This window comes from Lichtheimia ornata (genome assembly GCF_029851405.1).
Source record: "Lichtheimia ornata isolate CBS 291.66 chromosome Unknown scaffold00090, whole genome shotgun sequence".
Classification (NCBI taxonomy): domain Eukaryota; kingdom Fungi; phylum Mucoromycota; class Mucoromycetes; order Mucorales; family Lichtheimiaceae; genus Lichtheimia; species Lichtheimia ornata.
This window is the reverse complement of record NW_026695410.1, coordinates 91,279-118,363: the sequence shown is the minus strand read 5'-3', so window position 1 is coordinate 118,363 and position 27,085 is coordinate 91,279. Positions and strand designations below refer to the sequence as shown.

The window sequence follows — 27,085 nt, the reverse complement described above, 5'->3', positions numbered from 1 at the left end:
ATCTTGTCCCTTTGTTTCTTATCATACATTTGCCTCTATACATTTCAGAACGTATTGAGCTACGTCACCATGGCGAAAGGATACCACATATTGATTTGAAGGATTCATGGAAGTATCTTGGCAACAATGTGGGTCAACAATGGAATGCGATTTGGGCTGACTTTCATCATTTACAATAGCCCACATGCATCATCATGAAAGGTACGCAAAATTAGATAGTAGTTATTTTATTCAAAGTACACCTTTAACGAACAATAACATGGTTGATCCTTGCTTTTAAATATTCAATGACGGTTGGCATGTTTTTATCTATTGTTGCGTTCACCAACTCCAGTGTATCGAGACCTTTGTGATAATCGGCCAAGTGCATCAACCCACGGCCATCTATCCAACCGGTCTTTACGATGATGAGATGCTTGATACTTGCCATTTCTGATAACGGATGAAACGAATGTTTGAATTGTAGCACTGGGGAGTCGTCAATCGTCAACGTACGGATTGGGGATGATTGATGTAGAGTTCGTGCGAGTGTGATTAAGCCGGCTTGCTTCATGTATCCTCGTCGAGAAGTATCTTTCAATATCAAATGTCGCATACTCGGTATCATGGACAATGCTTGCACAAATTCGAGCCATGAATTAAAGGCGTTCATTCGATACTCAAAGGATTCTAGTTGTACACCGTAATGTCGCATTTGCAGAAACATGAATGAAAGGTCTGAAAGATCGTCTTGGTCTTCATGGATAGATAAATGGCGTAAATGAGGGAGATGACTGAAAGGTGCAAGATCTGGTAATATTTGCTCATTCGGTAGACGTTCACCATTATAGCCGGCATCCATGTCAAGAGCAATAGATTGTAACTGCTTGCAACGATGAAGGATGGGAAGCATAATGGTTTCTTCAGGGTCGTGAATGTCGTCCATCTCTGACTTGTAGCTGTTGTAAACAAACTCCTGTAGCTGGCATGTCGCTGGTGGTGTAAGGATGGGTGGCATTTTACGCATCGTATCTTTGCTCTTATATAATTTCCCAATACCACATGATAGCCGTGCAAGGCCTTGTCCCCATGACGAATTCAAAATGGTCATTAAATGATGCAAGGGCGTCTCGTGCAATACGTGGTCGATTTCGAATGTGCGTAAATGATTGCAAGGCATGTCGTAACTTGTCGTCCATAAAGGATCTTGGCCAAGGGATGGGAAAACATTGCATGTGATGATATCCAATTCGGGTCGAGCTTCCACAATTTGAATCAAATCAATGTTGGAGTGCCATTGGAGTCGTAAATGACGCATGTTGGGGCTAGCACGCATGATGTCTAATAATTGCTCTGTGCTGATGCCGTGGTTGATACGTAAGAATTGAAGGTTGCAGCATGATAATGACGCTGATGATGATGATGATGCCTTGGGTGATACATGAATACGAGCCGAACTTGAAAAATGGGTCAACTGTGGGCAGCATGCCAAAATGCCGAGGATGTCACATTGACTACGAGTCGATCCGATATGCAAACGTGTCATGTATTGGGCAAAGGTTGAAAAAGTAGTGGATGGCACCAAATCGCACTTGTTGTCAATGGCAAACACTGCAATGAGTAACAAGATCAGTACATCTGATTGATAGAACAAGCTCATGGATACTCACTGAATTTGGAGAGACGTGTAAATCCCATATGGATTAGGCTGTCGATCACCTTGATGATGCTCTTCTCGGATGGCTGTACCAATACAATATGCCTTGCATAGGACCCAACAAGCGATAAGAAAGGATGCAATTGCTCGAGATCATTGCTGCTTAATCGTATCGACCGCCACTGATCAACGGACCACTCAGCCATACGTTCACGCCATACTCGACAGACCAACATGCACCGAAGACATTCAAGCTTTGAGAATGAGGCGAAGATCCGCTGGTTGATTTCCGATGGCAAGGAAGCAATGCAAGTTGTAGGATGTTGTGAATGTGGCATGCTTGAATAAAAGTTTGCAAAGAGGCGAAGCAACGAGTACAAGAAGTATCATTTGAGTCGTTTTTATACCAAAAGGGGGTAGACCTGTACTGCTAATTGTGTCGCAGCATGGATCGTCCTTTGTGACACACGATCATCTTGTCACAGTAGTCAATGATCACCCAGCCATGCTTGTTGACATGATCTCTTTATTCCATTCATTTAAAGATGATATGAAAAACGAATACTGAAAGCGGCGAATACATGTATAATGATGGCATCAACTCCATAATGCGTGCATGAAAGTATACTCGGCATTTCATCTTGTGCAACAAGACGATCTTTTCTGGGAAATTAAAAGTTGCGACCGACGCCACCACAGCCTCCTCTTCACCCCCTTCACCAATGACCAAGAGATTCGCTTCTCTTCTCTAAAAGCACCTTAATGTCGACAAGTCTTTCAGCAATCACCAGAGTACGCCTTGAGTACCATGAGTCATCCACCGACACGCGTCTTTACTCTTGTCATTGCACACCATCTACTCACTCCCGCTCACACACGCACGCACACACACCAGGCTTAGCAACATGTCGCAGCAAGTGTATTCGACTAACACAGCTCGATGGTGGCGTCATTGGTTATGACCTGCAAGGGTACCCTTGAAGCTTTTGGTGGACAAGTACTAGCCTTGAGAGATACCTCTTCAGCCAAGCGAGGAAGGAACTCTTTCAATCCATGCACGCAACAACTTACTTTTGACATGAATGCTACCAAAAGCATGATGATTGGTAAGATGGATGGATGCAACAAGGCAAGTTGTTCTATGGGTATCGAGGCGATTGATCCCTTTTCAAGCAGATGATGGTGTCTTTTTTCATCCATGGTACATTGCAGCTGAACGGAGGTAGCATGATGATGATGAAGGATAGCTGTAGGAGTATTATCGGATGGATCAATCAAATAAAGAGATGGCTTTTTGAGATCAACATGATGCATACAAAAGGCTTTATTGAAATAAATGGGTGTCTTAGTACATGTGTATCCCTCGCTACATGTTGACAGATAACGTCAATGGTGGAATGTGAGAACAATGGTAATTGAAAATTGATTTGAGCTATACCTCTACAGTGTACGAAAATCCTGGGGATTGAGCTACAGCGGATTGTCACATGTATAAAAGAACCTGCATGATATGCATTCATCGACCCATGTCACATCAAGATTATTAAAAACCAACGAACGCGTTTTTTCAAATTCAACGCTTCAATGTCTAGTAAGTGATGTCGCTCTCCGAGCCATAAGTATGTATTCGAATGCTTCATGGATCATGATGGTTTATGACCCCGATACAATAAAAAGAAGTCATCCTTTGTTTAACAAAGGTATACCTAGCAGAGTGTTCATGTTACAACGTGCTTTTCCCACATCTCCATACCTCATCACAACCAAATGGATCGAATGCGCCGACACACTAAGCTAGATAAAAATCCACTTGCATGCTTCATTTTGGATTCCAATCACCTCAGTGCATCTCTGGTACAACGTATAGGGCTCCTATTGTATGTCGTGTCCAAACGTGCGTAAATGATTGTGGCTCGATATAGCAGTAAATAACCCGTGCGATAATGGAGGTGCAAACGGCTATGTGTGCTTGTGTGCTTGTGGTATAATGTATAACAACTCATTCCTTCTTATACATAATGCATTAAGCTCACAATGAATACCATACCCTGTAATAAGCAATGTAGAGCACGATCACTCTCAAATTAGTTAATAATTTTGCGATACAATCGTTAGAGAATCGCCACTACATTGGATCTACTACCAGCCTATGCGCGAGAAAGCTTTAGTGAGGCCATAAAATGTTGTGGCAAAAGAACAAAAGCATCGCGATCCCACGATGTAAATGATCCAACCTTCTATTTCTATTCCCTCTTTCAAACCAGTAACAAACCACGTGATCCACATCGTGCCCATACGAGCTGATACCATGATACTGTACCCCAAATAATAACAATCCAATTTCATTCAATGACAAAGTTGAAGAATAGTATATAGTAGTGTGGGCGTCTATCAAGTAAATCTGGTAAAGGTACAGTGTTGCAAATTGAACAAGATACGGATGAACCACATAGAGGCCACAGGGATAATGGTGTCATTGCATTCCTGGTTGCTGCCGTCATAAGCATCTTCATCCATGATTGCATAATAGCTGCTGCATGCATTGAATCGAGTACTCCAATATCATCCACCCATGGCTGTACAACACGATTCGTCAAAGATAGAAGCCCTTTTGTCAATTCCATCCATCCATCCATCGCCATTCTTAGCCGTATTCACGTGATAAGATCCACCTTCCCTGCTAACAACGTTCAAGGAACCAAAGCAACATTCCAAGATTCTCGTTACTGCACATGATTGCACCCATCCACCCTAACCGTTGCACGTCCATTATGTTGATAAAAAGAACCCTTGTGATCGCTATTGGTATGCTTCCTTCTCCATACAGCTGTTGGTCAATCCCTTGCTTGGTCATTTTGTATCACAGCCCAACCGGTTGATGAAGATTGTGTTGCGGCGTACTCGACGACTGATGTGGCATCATCCAAACTGCAACACCCAAAGTCGATTTCCTTGCTGCAGAGATGTCCAGAAAATGACAAATGGTGATAGCTGTTCTCCATAGGAAGGAATGTTGCCTGACGATGATTTCCCTAGGCGATCGATATACCTTGATAGCACCAAAAGACTTACACACATTGTAGCTTGTTGCTGATGTGTAAGTGCACTTGCATGCGACACATCCCATAATGATCACTCTTACCTTGTGCTACTTCAATAGTATCCTTGCCTCAAACAACATCCGTATCTCCATGACAACCGCATATCCATGACAACCATACCATGCTGCTGCTATTCCATTGTAAAGTTCGTTGTTTGGTAGCACTTGTATTGTAGATCCGAAGATATGCATACCAATGAATCTCCAAAGGAAGGGAGCGATGCTGGACGATGAAGGCCATGAGCGATGGATAAACCTTGATAGCACCAAAAAGACCCATGACATTGTTGCTTGTCGCTGCTGTGATACACCCATAAGAGAGTTGCGCTGCTGAATCCCCTTGAAAGCTATTGCCCGATAGTGGGAACCACCAGAGGATCGAGTAAATGTTGTTGACAATACGATATGAGCCCTGTTGCTGATTGCTGCCTCGTGATTGCTGCTGATATGATCCACCGATAATAGGTATGCGTAGCAGGATATCCATCGAAAGGATTGTCGACAACCATAACCGCAGTCAGACAAGACAAAGCTTGGCGATACCAAGAGATATAGAAGTTGCTGCTTGGTGTTGCAGATGCACATAAAAGCAAATGACCAGTACTTGGTAATGAAAATAATCCAACGATGTAATAAGGCCGGTTCATTGAAAGATGCCGTAGACGTTGCTCGTTGATCCAGGAATGATTCACCTATAAAGATGCACGTTAAACAATTTTCCAAACCCATAGAACGATACTTTACCATGATAGCTACATCCATGACAAGTCTAAAGGACCACGAGACAAGTAGCTTGAGGAACAGCCCGCATACTACAATAAAAGAGGAGGTTGGTAGGCGTTGTACAAAAGAAGGGATCATCATTTACCAAGCCATAAGCACAAAAACCTGCCGACATCCAAATCAAGCCGTTACTTTGCAATGGTCCACTTGATAAGATACGCTACGTTGGCACTCGGATTGTACTAAGCGATCGAACGATACTTGGTAGTCATACGCAGTGAGAAGATCGAGTAATGTTGGCGACGCGCAAGATACTTCCATGATGAAGAGGAGTCGACACAAAGATGAGGTTGGTGATCACTTTTCAAAGAATGGAACTGTCCCTGATAGCCAAAACCAGACGAAAGTCGAGTAAGCATTATGACACCCAAAGGCTTTGCTGAAGAGGAGTCCATACAAAGGCGAATGCCGACAATAGAACACTGCTGGATAACCAAAGTCATATCAAAGCCGACTAAGAATGATTCCACACGTACGCTGTTGATTGTTGCTGATACAGTATGATCCACCGTAAGAGACGTGAGCCGGCAGATAACCATCAAACGAGCTGTTGATAACGAGAACTACCACATGACGGAGTAAAGATAGCTGGCACCAAAAATACATATTGATGTTGCTCCTTGCTGTTGATACAATAACATCCTTGACGTGCCAGTGATACAGTCGAGGAAAAGCTTTCTTGATCCTGTTATTGCACATCTTCCATGTAAGTGCACTTGCATGCGACACATCCCATAATGAATACTCTTACCTTGTCGTACTTTATTGGTATCCTTGCCTCAAACAAAACCTGTATCTCCATGCAATCCGCATCTCCATGCAGCGCATCTCCATGACAACCATGCCATGCTATTGTAAAGTCCGTTATTTGATAGCACTCGTATTGTCAATCCAGTATTATTCATACCAATGAATCTCCAAACGAAGGGAGCGATACTGGACTATGAATGACTTGAGCGATGGATAAACCTTGACAGCACCAAAAAGACACGTGACATTGTTGCTCGTTGCTGTTGTGATACACCCATTAGAGACATGCGCTGCTGAATGCTCTTGAAAGCCATTGGTCAATAACGAGAATCACCAGGGAATCGAGTAAACATTGCTGACACTGACGATATAGACCCTGTTGCTGATTGCTGCGTCTTTCTTGTTGCTGATATGATCCACCGATAACCGGTATGCGTAGTTGGATATCCTCAAAGGATTGGCGTCCACATTGGAGTGATGTAGAGATGACCTTGGTACTACATACTAAAGATGTCGACGTTGGCTCTCATTGCTTGTTGATAGCATGATCCATCCATAAGAGACGTTTAATGGCAGCCGTACATCAAAGCGATTGTCGATAACCAGAACCACCAGAAGGTGAAAGCTTGCTGACACCAAAGGCATACAAATTGCTCCTTGCTGCTGGCGTGATCAATTGTTAAGAGATCTTCATTTCTGGATGCCACCGAATCACCGATAACCAGAAGCACCAGATGATGGGATAAAGTTTGATATGACACCAACAATATGGATGCTGTTTCTTGTTGCTGATACAGTCCACTCATAAGAGACGTGCAATGGCTGACAATCTTCAGAGAAATCGCCCGTTGTTTGGTATAGTAACCAACCACCAGAGATGCAAGAAAGGTTGCCACCACCAAACGATATAAACACTCTTCCCCATGGCTGACATGATTCAACTATCAATGATGCATCATTACCAATTTTCCTATCCCATTCAATAGTACTTACCAATCATAGCTGTGACCTTGTAAACTTCAACAAGACACCAAATGACAAGTAGCTCTCTGCTATAGCCCACAACTATAATACAATAACACGTTACTAGGTACATTAAACAATAGGAAGAACACTTACCAATATCAACCATAGGATATCCGAATAGACCCGATCCCAGCAAATTGCACGTTGCGTGTTGTAAGATAACCTACCTCGATAAGATACACACCCGTTTTCCATACCACTAGAACGATTCTTACCAATGATGGCAATGATAACATAGTATAAGCCTTGGCAATAAATGTATGCTGCTTCCAGTGGTCCATCTAAAATAATGGTAGGCGTTTCAGCAAAGGTCCTCAAAAAGCATGAGAGTCATACATACCTGAGCCATGCTGATCACAAGGAATTGCAACCAAATACACCATCCGAAGGCAATACAATCATCAACCTGCAGCGCCAAGGTATGCCACCATATGTACCATGCTCTCATTGGATCCTGAAATTGGCATCATAAGAGATATCCACCTTCTCTCTGTAGGCAAGGAAATCAATAGCCGTACTTGGATGGAGGCCGTGTGCACAGCGGATGCCTTTTCAAATTGGCCTTGCCATCGCATCTTGAGTCACACTGTTTCCGGGCCAAAATTCCCCAGGAGAGCACAGTACTATACAATGACATCCTCGACGTGCAGCCGTGATAATAATAGTATCGCCGAAAGAGGATCTGCCACTGTATGGTGTTTGGTAAGTCCACTTGAATCCAACCAATCCTAGAATGATGCACTGTACCTCTAGGTATTCCCAATACCATTCCATTGATGCTTTCAAATAGCCTTGTATCAATCCGATCCAGTATGTGCTGCTGCTATTTCATGGTAAGGCTCGTTAATTAACAGGTTTTGCTTTGTACATCCAATGTCATACATACCATTGAGCCAACCATACAGCATTCTTGCTTTGGGATCCGTATCCTGTTGCTGCCAGAGGTACCATCATCTAGCATGTTCAACCTACCATAAACGCAATGTGAGATAACAACGAAAAGCAAGCTAAACGCGCTTGTGAACGTACACAAAAGAGGAGACATAAAGACTTCTTGTTGTGGACAACCCAGGAATGAATACACGCGACGCCCCCATTAGATCTTGTATAAGCGAGAGAACAGCAACTACACACGCGCTTTAGTACCACAATGTTCAACTTGAATAGTAAAAGAGCTGCAGCGATTGACCGTACCTGTTGGATGGCAATGGAAGCTTGAAACATGGGTAGATCGCGCGCGTACTTGTTGTAGCTAGAAGTGTCGCCATTAACCACCTGTTCACCCATCTAGATGTTGCATTAAGGAGAGTGGAAGGAGTTAATGAGCTGTAGTTCGTTAATGGAGAGTGTCTCACCTTGAATGTGTAAAGTGGGAGTGGAGAAGGTGAAGGTGTGCTCTTTTTGGTTCCTCTTGTTGTCCTGCATACAGACACCCCGCTTCCCATAGTTACTCTTGTGAATACATGCACACCTATATACCTCGATCAGTATGAATAGCTACTAGTCCCTTATTATGTATCTCGGTGACAAAAAGTGACACCAGCCTTGGTTATGCAGCCAACTCCTGAACTTGGAGCAGTCAATGTGTAATCCTGCATCAAACATGGACGTGTAAACACTCAAAGATGGTATGCATGTATGAATCCATTGACTCTATCATCATGAATAGCTTCCTCATCAATCGAATTTTGCGTATGAAGAACCAACACTACCCAAAATTACATACTATCATCATCCATTTATGCAATCTGTCAACAGCATGTGTAACCTATTTCACCTCCGTTAGTCCGACTAATCTTACAACCTATATCCTAAATGAATAAAAACTACACTACAGCTGTAAATCTCCCAAGATGCTACAATTGGCGAAATGTGATATTGAATGTAGTCATTTGCTCTTATTCATCCAAAGTGAAGGGCTACAACATGATCATCATCCACTCCTATAAATGCAAAATGAGTTACAGGCGGCTAGTATTGTATAATGCTTCAGAGAGACAAAGAGTGTTATTTTTTTAATCATCATCATCATCATACACGCCATCTGCCATACAAGTAACGTCTAATTGTTCATGTAACCGAAGAAGGAACCCATATTGCGTACTTTGAGGGCCACCAAAATCTTCGCACTTAAAAGGTTTTGGTGTCTCTTCGAGAAGGTTTGCGGCCACCAGTGGTCGTGCCGCTACCAGAACTTGCTCCACTGCCAGAACTTGCTCCATTGTCAGAGGTTGTGCCAACCTGTCCTGGAAGAGCACTAACAAAAGTACTAATAAAAGCACGAGCAAAAGCAGCAGCAGAAGAATCACCACTAGGATATTCTGTTCCAGTTTGTCGCTTATCGATAAAGGTCAATTCGGTGCCAGATGGCCTTGTAACGTGATCATATTGAGCCTTGCCGCGATTGTTAGCTCTGCGAGTGAGTCTTCTCAACGGTACGGCATCAGCTGTATGCATGTGGATTGCAATGACTAGAACGGCAACAAAACCCACTGTAAGGAAACGCATGATAAATCTTTTAAATAAAGATACCAATACTGCAACCTTTCAAAAGGTGGGTTTTTATAAAAGATTTGTTGGGTGCATGTACGAGAGGACGATATCAACTGCACCTGCATACATATGCTATTCAAGACCACCCTCTGTACATACATTGCTAGCAGCATCAAGCAGCTTACTTTTGACCTTTTACAAGATGCATGAATCGTGGGCATATACATTGCGTGTATACCCCTTACTTTGATGGCTCTATGCTATACGTGGGTCAGCTACTACAGCTTTCAGCAACTTGTGCGCCTTGAAACGTCTTTTGTAGGACACAGGTTCGCTTCTTTCAGACCCCTTGAAGAAGAACTATATCGTGAGGATGACCCAATGCATGGCTGGGGTCAAGATTCATATCTCCAAGCAGTGATGGTTGCAAGCTGTCGCGTTTACAATGTATGCCATGCAACTCTTGGATCAAGGGACACATATAACTAATACAGTACCAGCTACTCTGTATGAGAGAAAAAAGCCATTGCACGGTTGTAAATAATCATGTGCATTCAACCGGGCAATTGATCACTCCTACCCTGACCCATGCGATAAAATCCTTTACCTTGTATAACGATTAAGGCTACCAGCTACAATGCAGTGACTTTATTCATTAATAAGCAGGCTAGCTAATACCTCCTTGACATCATCTGGTAATTCTGCATCAATTACTTTGAGCGTTTTTAGTCGCTTACATGTCAAAAGACTAAACAAGGATTCATCTGAGGCGTGACAACGATTGATAGAAAGGGTGGTAAGGTTGGGAATAATCGTATATTGTAAATCAGTGGGGAGGGAATTCCAGCATCACAAGACAATGACAAACGTTCCAAATTTGGGCATCCTTGAGCGAGCGCTTCGACCGATAAATCATCCATTGTAACGTTTTCACAAAAGCAAATGTCGAGATCTTGTAGCTGTGATAGACCATATAGTGTAGAAAGCAAGTTGGCAACAGCATCGGCGGAATTCCAGTAATGCTCAATTTACTCAATGATGATTCCTCCCCCAATGTCGCATGATGATCCAAAAAGTTAATACAGGCGGGTGGAACATGGCGTATAGGTCAACTCTTTTAGGTACCCAAGATTCTTCATTGCTCGGCATACGTCTGCGGCATCTTCTTGAAGGTATGAAAGTGACAATGTTTGAACCTTGGGAGTAATGTTGATCAACCATGGAAAATCATCCATGCCGGAATCAGGCCCGTTATGGTGCAATTCAAGTGTCATCATGTGGTCCAATTGTACATGCTGTGGTATGGCAGGTGCCTCCCCCCTAATCATTCCTGTTAACTGAACGTGTCGTAACGTGTCCAATTAAACCTTGTAGTCATGAAGGATCCAAATGGAAATCCTTCAAATTCGCGTAAGCTGAGATGTCCGATATGCTGTGAATACTCGGTGATCTTGACGAGTGATCGTTCATTAATACCCTCATGCGCATTACATTGTACATGGCATTGTTGGTTGCAAAGCTCGTTCACACCAGGCCTTGCATACATGCAAATACGAAAAGGCACCATCGGATGGAATGGTCATTTCACGTGGTATAATATGGGATGATACTATGTCAAGGCGAGTTTGCTGATAAAGTCGATACGCATAGAGAGGCGTTTAGTGGCATCTGGTCGAGATGATTGCAGGTGTTGATGGTGAATGGGATGGGATCGGATACGATTTTGAGGCTTTGATCCAAGATGTGTATAGCTTTTGGTTGATATCCATCATGCATGTAAATGTATCCTCTGCATAGTATCCAAGTGATATTAAACAATGGGTGTGTATATCATGCAACTTTTTATTTTCAATGAACAATGATGTTACAAAGTTGGACCATACTTGTCAGTGTACACCAATCCCGGTACTTGGTTTTTCAATATGGCAAGGGCATTCCAATCGATAATGTTGTATTTTAGATGCAATACCTTCAGATGTCGAAATGACGTAAGATGCCTCATGAAATGGCTGGGTATATCCACTGCATCAACAATAACCTCTTGGAGATTCCAGTGCCTGGATAAAGGTCGAATGTCCATATTGGTGTAATTGAAGCACATCCATGTCAACATGACCTTTTCGAGAGCACCACACCCATCCGACACTTGTTGAATAAATGTGCTAAATCCACGGATCATGATATCGCTCGTCATATGTAGCTCCAGTTTTTTCAGTTGTTTCAACATTGGAATGAGGTTGATCCATGAAGCAGGTGTTATCACAATGGCATTCATGCCGCCAAAGGTGCACTTGAGCGCTTCAAGATGAGATTCTGTACCACGCTGGATATGATCCTCCAAAAAGCGTTTCTCATGATGCTGGTAATTGCGTGAATAAAAGAATCCAATTCTCTTCGAGGGTCGATCTCGTAATAGATCCATCAAGTGGTGCAGTGCCGTTCCACTGGCAATCGTCTCTAAAGACTCAAGGTTGGGAGCATGCACAACAACCCATTGTATAAAATGGACCATCCGATCCTCGAAATAGGGTGGGATGCTCAAGGATTTGAGCTGCGTGAATTCAACAGGGCCAAAGCAGTTCCAGGATCCAACGGGTGATATCTGTAGCATGTCCTCTTTTTCCAATACAAGCGATTCGAGCGTTGCACTATGTCGTATCATTGTCTCAGCAATCTTATTTCCATTGTGAAACCCTCCATTGATGGTAAGCAATCTCAACCCTGGAATATCATTTTCATCCTCCTCGTCCTCCTTGATGTCGTCAAGTGACTCATGTTGCACAAAAGGATAATGCAAGAATAGCTGCTGTAGTTTTGCACAATGTTGTTTGATTGTATTCATGATCGATGATGATGGAAAATAGGTCAAAGACAAAAGACGCACATTTGGCATACATTGAATGAGCGGGATGAACATGTCTACTTTATGCCAATTCTTGCAAACAGCCTGAAAATGGATAATGTTGTCATAGGTGCGGTCGAGCTGTGAGATGGCTGTATCCAGGGTCGCATCAGGGTGGAGTAAAAGATCCAGCCGAATGAGCTTGGGACAGCGATCCAATACCTCGAATACTGCAAATGGTGTTTCAATGTTGTCAATGTACTTGATATCCAAATAAGTCAAATTGGGAGCGATTTCTAGTAGCTGCCACAACGTTTCTTGAGAGCAGGTGACTAAACATGAGGAAAGATGCGTTAACGGTTGTCAATACGGCATGCATCAAAGATGATGATTACCTTTGATACGGAGTCTTGTCAATGATACAAGCGTCTGGCACTTTAGAAATTGAGGAATATGACGCGCACCTAAATCCCGTAGCGAGAGTGATTCGATGTAAGGCACCAGCATCCTGATACGCATGCAACAATCATCTGACAGAGTATCGCCCACATCAAGAATAAAGTAGTTGCTATCGTAAGCCGCTATAATCCGTTTGGCCCAGTTGCTGCACACATCCAAGTAGCCGCATGAACGCTCAAGTCGATGAACCGGTGACCTTGAAGTTCCTCCCAATATCCTTGGCATAATGTAAGTCCTCACGATCTCCCATGGCAAATCGCTGACAAAATCCACACACTTCTTGATGCCAGTAGTCGATGCAAGTCCATTGAGCTGTTGAGATTCGGAATCGTTGACGTTGGGTGCTAAAGTCATATAGCTGGAGCCGCTTCTTTGGAGAAAAGGGTGTGAGAGAGAGTGTGGGCTTAGGCTTGATCCGAGCGACATCCACCACCTGTTTTGGATTTGTGTCACCAAGAAGATGATGCATGCTTCTTTAGCATTGACAATGAGCCACTTCCATCCACCCACTATCATCACTACAATGAATTCAAAATCCCAATAAAGCCATCCATGGCAACCATAATCGTTTGTTGTCACGTGTATCATTTGTATGTTGTCAACGAGTAGTATCCGACAACACCAGCATTACTATGCATATAGGTGCCTGTTGAGGTGTCATATCTTATTAGCCTTACACATCATGACAACCGTCCGCCCATGTCACCCTAATCCTTATCCATGTGCTACCTGTATCATGGTTATCCGCTTAAGATTTGCACGTGTTGTTGCTACATGATATGGAGTCGCAAAGGGGTACTTATTCCCACAACATTGAGCCATCAATAGCGTTATTTATAAACCAAAGCTTGGACATGACCAGAGGTGGGAATAATGAGATGACAAAGTTGCTATGGATGATTGGTCTTCCTTCTTTGACAATGGTGGTTGCGGATAAGGAGATACATGCATATGCAACGTTCTTGTTGACGCCATTTAAATAGATATGACCTTGTTCTCTTGAAACAAGAGTAACATTGCTAGTCAGGGCGGTGGTTGGCCATCATAACCCGCATGAAATGGATGCACATGATCCCGTTTACTCACTTTCATTCCTTTTAGTTTTGTCCATCATCCTAGATACATCATCAAAGAAAACTGCTTTCCATGCTAGTTTTATATGCGCTTTGTCAAGTACCGATTATGAAACCTTACATAATGTAAAGCCGTTGCCATGCAAGATGATGATGGGCTGCTTAAGAAGTTGGTGATGTCTGTTTCGAAGAAGGAAAAACTTGATGCATTTATTGTTCATATTACTACACATCCGGTATCCTCTCGACTGATGATAGCTATATAACAAAAGCATCCTGTTACCCGGGTTACCGAAATGGAAGCGTGTACTACAAGGTGTCATGATCCCTCAGATGCGGTATCCATTACATTGCTCAAGGTGGCTGTATGCTAGGTAGTAATTAGACATGTGTGGGTTGTCATGGAGAATGTTGAGTGAAGATGTTAAACCAAAGAGATGGGGAAACGTGATACAATAATGTGGCAAGATAGCAGGATGATGGCTGTTGCACAAGGTTACACATGATCCATGCGTTTGGCCAAAGGGACAATGGATCGGGTTGTGTAATAAAGCAGGTGGTCAAAAAACAGAATTTCCATGCATGTACATCCCGACGTTTATCAACAATGATGTTCTTTGATGAGTATCACCACCCTTTGGAGCCACCACTTCCACCCATTACGCCCCATTGTGAACAAAAAGACGACACTTTTAATGCAACAACTGACAACACTATCGCTTTGTACCCGTTACCACCTGTCAGCATGCACCAAGGTGAAGACGACCAAGTCATGGCAACAACCAGCGACGCCATTACCAACCTGGCTACTCAACTCATCGATCAACTTGACACGCGTGCAAAGGCATTAGCCAATGGAGCCCAGTTTGACCTTGCGTTACGGGATGCTGCCATGGTTCGAGCATTGTCACCTACATCGGCACTTGGTTACTTGAGAGCAGGTTCAGTGTATCAGCAGCAAGGACATCAACAAGCCGCTGTGAGTATATACAAGCAAGGCCTCAAGGTTGTAGCACCCACTGATCCTGGATACACAGAACTGGAGACGTCATGTGCTGCTGCTTTGGATGCTCAGGCGAAGGTGATTGACTTTGTCAGCGAGCTACCACACGACATTGTTTCCATGAAGATCGTTCCATTGTTGTTTGACAAGCTGGAGGAGTACAAGATATGTCCTTATCTCTATGTATCATCCACCTGGCACAACCGTATCTTGGCCAACAACGCATTGCATCTACGTATGTTCCAGGAACGTAATATCCTTGTTTTCCCTGAGTATGACATGCTTCGTTACACGCGTCACTACAAGTCGTTATCCATTCATCATCGACATGATTGGGCTCGGATCTTGAAGGAGAAGCCTTGGCCAAGACTTACTCATTTGGACATTGATTGTAAGTAGTGGTTGTTGTTGTATTGGGATACCAAAAGGGATGATGGGCTTATGAAAGATATGCAATAATAGGTATGGGTCATCCACAACTCCTCAAGCACTCGTTTGGATCCATCGGTTCGACGTTGACCCATTTGAATCTTTCATCTTATACAAGGACGCGTCAAGAAGACCCCATTTCTTTTGCAAGTTATATTGGAGGGATATCCGAATTTGGTTTCTTTGGAGGCATCAAGCATCGTGAATGAACCACCCGCTTTGTTATCCTGGCAGTATCCCAAGTTGACACATCTCAGATTAATTTACAAGTCCACCACCTCGGTGTCGTATGAAAACATGGTGAACGTCCTCAGCCATCTTCCGTCACTCGTTTCATTGGATGTTACACCCATGCCAGACACAAAGCTGTTGCCAGTCATCCATCAATACCGACCCAATTTGAAGCTGCTAGCTTATCATAGTAATGATCCTTGCGATTTGGTTTATGATGACGCTCAACAAGGATTGGAGAAGTTTTTCATTGGACAACTAAGCGATACGTACAGCTCGGATGATTTGATTATGACGTTGATTCAACATTGTGGATCGTTGAAGGAATTACGACTCATTGGCGCTATTACAGGGAACACCATGACACTGGAAGGAAGCAACATTGAATTTGCACGCCTTGAGAAATTGGAGATTGAAGCAACGGATGAATCCCTTATCCCTTTGACAACATCTATTATCCAACGTGCTCCTCACCTTCATACAGTTTACATCAACCCCATCGGAAGGGAAGAGGAGGATTTATTCAATGCCATCATCAATTTACGCCATCTTCGACGTTTCTGCGCATGGACGACTACCAAGCATTGTCCATCATTTTCAAAGTTCCTTCGACACCATATTGATCTTGGAAAACGATCCACCCTTGAAGAATTGGAAATAGCTTTGGAAATGTTTACAACTCCAAAGTATTGGTTCTCTGCCATTGCAAGGTTGCGCTATCTACGAACCTTTATTTTATGGTTCTGTCATCGTCCTACTGGTGGTGCAGGGGATTATGTGGATTATCGATCCATCATGTCAACACTTTCAGAGGGATGTCCAAGTCTTGAAAACCTTTCACTCTTTGCTACATATGCAACTATACCTAAAGGTTCTATTTGTCCACTCCATGCGCATCCAGGTCTTCGGTCATTGACCATTGAGTCACAAGATGAAATTCCTCCAGGCGATATTACGGCCATCCTTGCTATTCCGAACTTGAAGCATTTGGTCCTTGACGTGCCCATGAATGATGACATGCTCCAATTATTACAAAGTAGCATTCCACGAGTAGAATACAAGTATACTCCTACACCTTATCATAGAATAGTATAGATTTCAACAATAAACAACAAAAGCTATTTTAAATGATTTGATTGATTACCAACAACAGCATCGGGATGGTGCATCTTAAGCCCTGGATTCGTTTCGTCATGTTGTAAACTGATTTGGGGTAGCGATTATTTCTAGAGCATGCTTTTGGATCCATAATACGATCGTAGCATTGTACATAGATGTCATCGAAGAAAGGCAATGTAAATCAAACAACTTTAATAAAATAGATGGCATAGCATTATCAGCATGCGATAAAACTGCTCGTATGTACATAAAATAGAACGAAGGATGAGGCGGTGGCATTTATTTTCTAGCACAGGTGAATAAATGAAAGCTAGAGGAGAAATAAGTTGATAGGAAATGCTTTTGGGTGCGCGTATGAGGCATGTATTATTTATTATTGTGCGTGGTGTATGTACATGGATTGGGGGTTTACCCTATGACCGTGTTATGTGATTCGATGGCAGTTCAATGTCATATGGGAATGATGAAAAACAGATGCTTGATTGTTCTTTTGTACATTGTTCAAAACCATTTGCCAGTAATCCAGACATCTCCTTAGAATTTCAAAATGCCAATTTTTATTTCATGAACACCAATAAAGCTAGCTAAATTGCAATGCACAATATCCACCGGTCGTACAGCCTCCTCAAGTGTCCTTACCAGCGTTCATCCTGCCTTCGTACAACATGTGCACACGTCTCCCGGTTCCATGGATCCATATCCTAACATGATACCCCTTGAGCAAGCATTTCCCCAGGATGCATCATGCAAACCTACCTCAATGCCAAAGGAATCACACCCATGCAGATAGCACATACCAAAACCAAAATCCAAAAACACCGGTAGAGCCAAAGGGACGAAAGAGAGCTTGAGGCTGGGTGCCGTGTATCGTGTGCCATTTCTCTAATATGCTGGTTGCTAACTCATGCATTCAATCCTGTTCAGCCGCGTACATTGCTGTTGGTGTTTGGAGTACTACCTGTTGAAGACGATGGTGGTGGTGATGATGATGGTGGTGATGATGGTGATGATGATGGTGGTGATGATGGTGGTGATGATGGTGGTGATGATGATGATGATGTTGTCCTGTTAGTGATGATGGTGACGATGATAATGGTGACAATGATGATGGTGATGATGATTGTTGATGTTGTTCTGTTGGTGGTGATGGTGACATTGATGGTGATGAAGGCTCATTACCATAAAGTACGTACCTTGTTGTCCTCTATCATCCAAGTCATGCCATCCATTCCTTTGAAAAAGAAGCGATCCACACCATCACCATGATAAAGTTACCCTGCATCACGCAATGTCATCCTCCAAGTCCTGTCGTCCATTCATGTGCAAGAAACGGATCCACTTCATTGCCATCATATATCGACCCATCTTGTTGCCTCGCGCCAAAGAATGCCCATCCTCCTTCCTCCAAGTTCTTTACCGTGACAAATAAAAGAGTGAGCCCTTGCTATGGTTGTGCATCCTTGTCATCCATCATCATGGCGTCTGCCAAACACCCTACCTTGTTCATCCACCACATCCGTAACCAAAGAACGCGTTTGACGTATACTTCATGTTGCTTGTATAGAAGGCCATGCCTGTGTCCAAATAAAAATAGTAGGATTCAATACAGCCAACAGATGACGAAGCTAATGACAGCGTTGTAGAAAGGAGCAAGTGGGGTGTGTGGTATCAAACAAAAGGTGTGCTGGATATAGTCAGCACTGCATTCGCCATGGGTAGCCATTCAGTCGAATCAGGTCGGTTCAAAGCAATTGTGGGGTTGACATGATGGTGAGAAGTAGGTGAATCATACACAGATCGTTGAGTGGTCGAACATGGCAAAGGTGAACGTGTAGTGAAGCGTAGTGGAGGAGAGAGAAGATAAGGTGGGAGTGGAAAAGAAATGAAAATTTGGAGGTGCTTGACAGCGTTCCCAGGATGGTATATGCAGCTCAGTCTCACTCGCTGTAGTAGTAATAAAGTTGTTCTTTTATATTCGCTCTATCCAATTTATGTTTCAGTATTCAAATTGGGTGAGATATGGATGACATCTCGATGGCACGATTATATACATACAGAGTCATTATGCCTGATTGCTCATGTTAATGCCATGTACTGCATGATGGGAAATGTGCCCTGTGAAGAGTAATGACAGATACAGTAATGGGCTCAGGGCCCGTGCTCAAACCTTATCTTTGGCTGGCATGGGCATCCATTCTACATTCATCAGGAGTTTACTTTAGAGACACACAACATTAACATACAGAAGTAGTGTATCACTTTGTTTTATTTTTCGAGACCAGATATCTGAAACAACCGCAAAAAGAATAAACAAAGTGTAACAGCTAACTAGTCTACGATGTCATCTATCGAGAGAGCGAGCTAGAAAGGGATCGTATAATGTGAATAGCCCTTCGGCCTATGGCCTCCGGCAAAAGATACAATAAAGGATGAACGTAGGCATAGGGATGGCAAAAGGAAAACAAAGGTACATGCATAAGAGTGAGGGATAAAGGCATAGGAATAATAAAAGGAGTCAAACACTCATAATAATAAGCAATAAGGATAGTAATGGGCATAGACAAGGACTAAAGAAAGGGAAGGGATATGGGCATAGTGAAATAAATAAGAAAAGGAAGGGGATAATTACTGCTTATTAGGCTTGTTGCCCTTGCCCTTTGCCTTACCCTTGCCCTTGCCAACATACTCCTCCTCTTCAGGAGAAGGAGACCTCCTCGACCACTCCTCTTCATCATTACTATCACGCACCTGGTCAAGGGGGATCCTGTTGGCTACCCTGCTGCTGCTGGCAAGGGTAGGTAAAGTGTAGGGAAAAGGCTTCAGCTTCTGCTGCTTGCTGATGGTGGGGGTGCTCGTGCTGCTGGAAATGCTATTGGAGCTATATGATTAGGTAAGTAAAGCATTCAATAATATGGCTATAAGAACTATACCTCGATGCAATGCACCTCTTCTTTAGATTAGATGGTAAGCGCGTGTTCCATTTATGGGGTTCAGCCTTGCGGCGTTGGCCCCGCTTGCCCTTGGTTGGTTCCTTGGGTCTTGGTGTATACATCCCAAAGATGATCTTATCCCATAGGGTAAGCCCATCTGGGGGTGCTTGAGTGGCGCGTTCAGGGCTACACTTTTGCTATTGAGTAACGATTTACAAACCAACTTTATATAATTACCTAGGGGAAGGTGACCGACGATCAGGATGCTGGTTGGGAATAGGCACGTGCATAATGGGGTCACCATTATACATACTAAGGAAATCATGCCACATGAATGATGCTTGCGCATACTTTAACAAGGCGAGCGGGTCAACTTGACGAGGGTCGGAGGTGGATGATCCAGCGTAGTGTTCGATGAAGTTGGTATCTCCACCTTTGGATCACCTGATTTGTTGGATGAAGGTATCGTGCTGCCTTGGAAATGCAATGGCAACATGACGGTACACCTGGAAGGTAAGAATTCGAAAGTACTTGGGAAGGCGTGGCGTATAACTTTGTCCTTCATCAATCGCCCATTTGATACGAACGGATGACACTTGGCAATCAATGCAGCTTGTTGTCCATATGCTTGTAACGTTACAAAAGCTAAAACGAGGATAAGGGGCAATAAATAAAAGGTTCCATTTTTATATCTTTCGATTGAACTTACATCTCAAATGGCTTCACAGTTGCTAGATACTCTAATCATGCAATCAAGAGGACTCACTACATGATCAAAGAAAAGTGAATAAAAAATTTCGTAGGGATTAACAAAGCACTTACGACCCATGTTGACGATGGTGGACAGGGGGATGTCTTGCTTCTATTCTCATCTTTCACGCACCTTGACGACACCCTATCTGGATTTCTTGTTGATGAGAAGATACCTTGAAGAAAAACGACGACATCAGTCACTAAGGTCCTGTATTCTTGAAGAGTAAGCATAAAGCTTCTATACCATACCAGAACCAGATAACCTCATGCGTTCTTGAATACCACACTAACAAAGAGTTTGTCTATGCAAGGATGTGTCAAAAAAGGAACTCGAATAGATTGAGGCTAATCATCCTACCGTAAAACCAAAGGCGTCTCGTGTTCTAAAAACCCATTACGTTTGTCCATATCGACAAGGAAGGAGAAAAAGGATGGATGGAGAAAAGTATCTTTCCTTTCACACGTACCCCTCCATTTGGCAATCCCATTCTCTTGTTGCTCAATGATAATCAATGGCAAGGTTTGGAGATGTCGACCATTTTCCCATGGCCGTCCATGGATACCAATCTCAAAACAGCTCTTGACAACCATCCCGAACATGATCACCGATCCCACTTTTTCATTCCGTATCCAATAAAGCTTGATGTACATTGTAACGATCATTAACTAGTCCTATTGCTCTATAAAATGTGTCAATTGATGCTATATCAATAATACCACACTTCTTACCTGATGCTATTGTAATCGATCTCTCTTCCTTTTCCAATTCATCCAACCGTTCAACAAGGTGCTTGACATTGACCTCAGTCCACTATGAAAACGAAGGTTAATAAATTTGTATTGATTCCTAAACGTATTAAACGAACCTGTGATACGCTGGTATAATTTGATGCACCCGATACAACGAAGAATGCAATCACTCACTCCAGGGATAGGAACGCTTGTTGGGTACACATTGAACGACACAATCAGTAATAACGGAAAGACGACGGCGCTTGTGTTGGAGATGTATCCAAGGAAACTGCACTTGTATCCATGATGTTCTTTTTTGGAAGCTGGGAACATTCGTGTTAAAACGATGAAGACGGTGACGATTTCATAACTCGCTTTGGAAAAGAGATTGATGGCGAGTTGAGCCTTTGCATGCTTGTTGAGATAAAAACAAGGTTAGTATCGAGCAGCATGGCTTCGTTGTACATGTCGAGACTTACCGTTGTCCGGGAACATGGTTTCTTTGATTCATTGCACCTCATTCGCTTTGCTGGTCTGGTATCATTCTACAGTATAGGTGATGATGAGTACGTACTCTTTTGCGATCATTCGATGCTTACCTTTTCAAGATTTGTTTGCTCTTGTTGTTGTTGTGGATGATGAGATGATGGGGTGGTGGTGGTGGTGGTGGTGGTGGTGGTGGTGGTGGTGGTGCTGATTGTGATGGATTTGATTATGGTGATGCTGTTGATTGTATGCTGATGATGTTGGTGGATGAGATGATGATAATGGTGTTGCTGATGGAGATGGCTAGTATCCAATCACCATATCCAATCAATATGATCTCCACGTGCTCATTGGTTGAAGCAATCCATTGAGGAATTCAATAATCGACAGCGATCTTGGAGCGAATTACTTTGAGTGGCATGGTGCTTGGTGCTTCAATGTTGAGATGTTTTCAATCATAGCTCTCCTTTTGCCATCGCATGTTGTAGCTCGAAACGAACGCCAATATTGTGCTGTGGTTCCAGAAGAGAGCCATACCTCTTGTTGACAGGGCGCAGCTTCTCTAAGCAATCAACACGTCAATTATCATCCCTTTTCTAAATACATGTATCCAATCCTCATTCCACATTGATGTATCCATTTACCATGGTCTAATCATCCTCGTTGAGCTGGCATATGCATAGTGTATAATTGCCGCAATATAGTACTTGCTCATCATCACCATCGTCGTCCTGGAGACCGTATCCATGATGCCTGAATCTTCTAAAAAGCGCACTGATATCGCTACTATTGAACATCTCCATGTCAATAAGAAAGCTCTGTTGTCTTGTTCGAATACTTACATTATTGGTGCTGGATGACTAATGACACTTGCTCATAGTACAGCTGCATTCAACGATCTCCTAGGATGATATCAACTGATACAATAGCTTGAAGGTTGACGGTCTCAATAAAAACGCGCCGAAAGAAACAGAGTATGCTGCTGTATACTAATGTGTGAACGTCAACGCGGTATGCAATGTGGTTCCATTGGGGATAGGTAGTCGCGTACCTGATGTGCCCTATAATGTAGGGGAGAGCGTAGCGTTTTACTGGTTGGTGATGGTAGACATGTGTTTAGAGAAGCATTCGCTTTTTTTTGTCATTGGCGTTCGAGTGGTTGTTAAAGAGTTTGCTTTGTTGTCTGAATGCGACTGGGAGGGAAGAAGTGGTTATGAAAGAAGAGCAAAGGCGCCACCATGGCGCTGTACCTTAAAATTTTACCTTGCTCCCCGCACTACAATTCACGTGATAAAAAAGACGACGATGATACTCTCCCAGAGACAACATGGTACCAATAGGGCTTACCTCCATAACTTCATTGGATCAAATTACCTTAGATAGGCAAGAGATTCACCTACGCTAACCACTTTTCACATCATGATCCTGATTCACTAAGCTTGCATTTGCCAAAACAAAAGCGAACGGCTATGTAAGGAGATTTATTGCTAGCCTATACATGACACATCTTATTACAAGGTAGAATTGGCTAATGAGTAAGCTTCGCTATAGAGAATCAACCAATAAATGATGCAGTGCGGCATGATGATTGGACACATGTTGAAGTCAAACACGTTGGCAACAATGATTCACGTTCAAGCCTTCGTTGTCAATTACATTCGCCCACAATGCGACTTGGTTGTGATTATATCGTATTCCTCCTTCCTTGCCCTTCATCCAGTCACCTCGTTGCATAAACCAGACAATGATATACATCATAAAAGGAACCACGTGATCGACATCAACATAATGATGGTAAAACGCAATGCGCGAGAGAATTTTCATATCGGGTTCCTCGAAAAGGGTCATGGAAAAGGAAGGTATCGCGTATTGATAATGGGTGTCGTTGTATCCTATGTCTCTCTTGGTGTTGGTTCAATGTTGTCATCCATCAATAATACTAGTAGCAGGTCATTCCATCATCCAACAAATTCCATATCAGGGTGGTTGCCAAGCGCCATCAGTCAAATACAACTGGTATCCCATCATCCACACGCTTCACATCCAATCATGTTGTGGGCCCTCAGCCATCACAGTGCTTGGTGGCATGTGTCCTTTATACTCCTTGGATCTCTGCAAGTTGTAATCAATGGTTGTAGAGCACAAGTGTGATGTCGTTCGTTCCATCTTGATCCAAATGTGATATATAATGATCACCAACGACGTGCATGTTACACCCTCTAATGCCATTGTCATTGCGTATACATCAACCGATCTAAAATACATGTTTCAATGTTATGTTATTTCCATGAATAATGTAAGACATATTCTTCCCCTTACCTTAATCTCTCAAGAATCACTTGCAGCGATATGCGATCACGTGTCCTGATGCAAAAAAGGGCATGGCCGTTGAGATGATGATCATCAAGTACGACGCCAAGTTTTGGAGATAACGCTTTCAAAACCAGACCCACGATCCTCATACATATGACAGATCCCCAATGGATGAATCGGATTGTCGCTAGCTGCTCCAATCATTCCAAGGTGTTGAGTTTCTTGCCTATCATAATAATCCGTTGGCTGAAATTGATGTCATGGTTGAGCTTGATGAAGCAGCTGCTGGGTAGGTGGGGAAGCGAGTGTTGGCCAACATTGGTAGATGCAATAGGTGGGACAAGAATAGGAGGTCGCTGTTGGCTTTGTTGGTCATTGTTTGTGGCTTCATAGGCTGCTCTCCATCATTCAATATTGTGATCGCCGTTGCTGTGCATCGAATATTCAAATTCGGGTAGCATGCTGGGTCACGTTTATAGTTGATATCCTCGTTATCGAATAGCTTTGCTCATCCTCGTTATCCCGGATCGACCCCGTAATCCATTTGTTCATCAGGTGCCCATAATCATATCCAAATCACATATCAGAATTCCATGCGTCCAATCGCCAAACTTGCCAATTTCTGGTGGTTGTCTCGATCTTCATACATAAAATGATCTTCAAATTGTTGAACGTCGTTGAAGTGTCGATAAAACTTTTCTTTTCCCGAGGTATCACGCTGAGTACGCATTCCAGAGTTTCCTCGCGTGTTCCAGCACCTGTTGACAAGGTGGCATCATCCACAATCAATGTTATCGCATCGTGCAGCCTCACTACAAGATGATTAAGCTAATTATCACTCTTCTCTTCATCATATTCCACCCCATCCCATTGTTACCTGGATATCCACCGTCATAAGTGAAAAGTGTTGCTACATGCAAACTTGAAAAGCATCGCTCAAAACATTGTGCTGCACCATAAATACGTGAGAAGATTGTCACCATTGTGATATGCCATCATCCTCTTACCTTGATACAGTGTCGACTAGTGCTCAAAGGCCTTGGAAGTAGTTAGATGAACCGACAATGCGTGTCATTGAATGAATAAAGCTGCTGGATATCATCGACAATATGTTGTAGTAGTACACAGTGAAACATAGCCATTGCTATAGATCAACGGCGTCGAATGTCAAGGAAAAGAACACGATCGTCGGTTGTCTTCGATGACTCGTTGATGAATTGTAATGGAAGCGTCGCATTGGTGGTCGTGGGCTGTGTTATGTTGGAGGGGATTGTAGTTAAGAAAGCTGTTGTCCGAGTTGAGTGGGGAAAAGAGGAGAGAACACTGCGCACTTTCACCCATAAAATTTGACCAACGATCTCGACACATTCTACAACCATCACTCATCAGTCTCCCTACAATGTAATATAATCATCACTATCATTTATTGAAACATTCTGTACATCTAATTGACTTCTACATAAGTGTTTTGCAACACATATTCTGTCACTTTACCAATTTCGGCCAACTTGCTGTATATGACGCCAATATTTTCAACTTTTCGCAAATCGATTTCGTCTGCATAGTCCATCCATCGTCCAGAGTCAAGCGGAGCTAAATCATCCAGCTTGGACAAGAAATGGCGCCAAACATCATTAGGATCGGTCATCCTTGGGATTTTGATTCGTAGCATTCCGAGCACACCATAAACATAATCACATGGATCATAACATCGTCGCTCGGAAAGCATCAATGGTACCATTGTATTATACAATATCTCACTTCGGGTCATATATATATGATAAGCGTTGCATGTTCTAGCAGCAAATGCGCCACTGAGTCTTTTACAGGCTTCGTAGGATGTCGCAAACCTGACATATTCTGGCCAACTGGTTAGCAGCGCTCGACAATATCAATTAAAACATCAAGTGGAACCTACCGTGTGCTAGCTTATGGTGTAGAATATGGATCAACTTACATTGGAGTAAGAGGTTAATTCCCTTTAAGTCATCCGTAGTAATTGTGTTGGTTGTTTGGAGTCTGTGAGTCTCTGTTTCAGCCATGAATCGCACCTCTCCAAGAGGTAGAGCCAGCTCTTGCCAGGTCCATACACGTTGCCACCATTCACATTGGAAGAATGTATCCAAGAGATCAATGAGTTGGGGAGCCTTGGTTTTATGCAACTCCTTGTTTGTTGGGGATCGTCGTAGTTTGCGCGTCAATAATTTCTCGAGTTTCTCTACCGCATCCAAATTTTTGTGAATGTTTGATATCAGAGCAGGTTCACAGTCAATCAGGGCGATGCATTCAAGGCAGCATGCATAAATATCTCCCATGATATCCAATGGCGTATCGGTACGTGCACATAAAACGTCAATCCACCAATAGCTGTCAGGATGATCTCTGAGCATTGACAACAATGTATGTCGTTTCTCAGGTCGCATGGAAACAGGTTTCATGGGTTGTCCTTCTTCGTCATCCACGTGTTTTCTGATACCCTTCCACAAGAACCGGTTGTCTTTTTTAAGCCCCCAAAGATGCGACAATGCGTAGTAAAATGATGGAACGCCGCGTTTCGTTTCATTGATCCTTTTGATCATGCGTTTTCGATGGTATGAATCACTGGCAGGACGTACAACTTCCATTCGCCCTCCATCTTCCGGCACGTAAAGGAGTAGAAAATTCTCGTCGGCTAAGAGTGCGCTAAGGCCTTTTTCGAAATGATGCTTACGCATGTCATCTTCGTCGTCCTCTAAGTTTATATCGATCTACACAAAAAGTCATGAATACCAATTTCAACATCTGGCGAGACTATGGAAGTGCATACCTTGTAAGGGTCGTTGTATTCGTCATTGTCGCATGTCATGATGAAAAGTGGAAAGAAAGGTGTGAGGATTGAAAAAGTGTTAGGCGCAGCACTATCCATGTTGCACTACTCGGTATATGTT

General features: G+C 43.0%; 7 protein-coding genes across 7 annotated transcripts; 2 read left to right on the top strand and 5 right to left on the bottom strand.

Annotated features, from left to right (window-relative positions):
• Positions 1-244: 244 nt before the first annotated feature.
• On the bottom strand, positions 245-1,842 carry O0I10_011459 (uncharacterized protein; the record flags this gene model as incomplete). The annotated part of the gene is made up of 2 exons (XM_058491426.1): positions 245-1,590; positions 1,650-1,842. 2 exons carry the CDS (start codon positions 1,840-1,842, stop codon positions 245-247), a joined length of 1,539 nt encoding a protein of 512 aa, XP_058337839.1.
• A 5,138-nt stretch (positions 1,843-6,980) lies between these two features.
• Positions 6,981-7,644, bottom strand: O0I10_011458 (uncharacterized protein; the record flags this gene model as incomplete). The annotated part of the gene is made up of 5 exons (XM_058491425.1): positions 6,981-7,210; positions 7,263-7,334; positions 7,389-7,458; positions 7,511-7,576; positions 7,636-7,644. 5 exons carry the CDS (start codon positions 7,642-7,644, stop codon positions 6,981-6,983), a joined length of 447 nt encoding a protein of 148 aa, XP_058337838.1.
• A 1,781-nt stretch (positions 7,645-9,425) lies between these two features.
• On the bottom strand, positions 9,426-9,803 carry O0I10_011457 (uncharacterized protein; the record flags this gene model as incomplete). Its single annotated transcript, XM_058491424.1, has 1 exon — positions 9,426-9,803. One exon carries the CDS (start codon positions 9,801-9,803, stop codon positions 9,426-9,428), a length of 378 nt encoding a protein of 125 aa, XP_058337837.1.
• Positions 9,804-11,652: 1,849 nt separating this feature from the next.
• O0I10_011456 (uncharacterized protein) lies at positions 11,653-13,443 on the bottom strand (the record flags this gene model as incomplete). The annotated part of the gene is made up of 2 exons (XM_058491423.1): positions 11,653-12,962; positions 13,026-13,443. 2 exons carry the CDS (start codon positions 13,441-13,443, stop codon positions 11,653-11,655), a joined length of 1,728 nt encoding a protein of 575 aa, XP_058337836.1.
• A 1,326-nt stretch (positions 13,444-14,769) lies between these two features.
• O0I10_011455 (uncharacterized protein) lies at positions 14,770-15,803 on the top strand (the record flags this gene model as incomplete). Its single annotated transcript, XM_058491422.1, has 2 exons — positions 14,770-15,556; positions 15,628-15,803. 2 exons carry the CDS (start codon positions 14,770-14,772, stop codon positions 15,801-15,803), a joined length of 963 nt encoding a protein of 320 aa, XP_058337835.1.
• An 88-nt stretch (positions 15,804-15,891) lies between these two features.
• Positions 15,892-16,920, top strand: O0I10_011454 (uncharacterized protein; the record flags this gene model as incomplete). The annotated part of the gene is made up of 1 exon (XM_058491421.1): positions 15,892-16,920. One exon carries the CDS (start codon positions 15,892-15,894, stop codon positions 16,918-16,920), a length of 1,029 nt encoding a protein of 342 aa, XP_058337834.1.
• Positions 16,921-25,602: 8,682 nt separating this feature from the next.
• O0I10_011453 (uncharacterized protein) lies at positions 25,603-27,003 on the bottom strand (the record flags this gene model as incomplete). The annotated part of the gene is made up of 3 exons (XM_058491420.1): positions 25,603-26,039; positions 26,116-26,905; positions 26,965-27,003. The coding sequence occupies 3 exons, from the start codon at positions 27,001-27,003 to the stop codon at positions 25,603-25,605; spliced, it is 1,266 nt and encodes a 421-aa protein (XP_058337833.1).
• Positions 27,004-27,085: the final 82 nt, after the last annotated feature.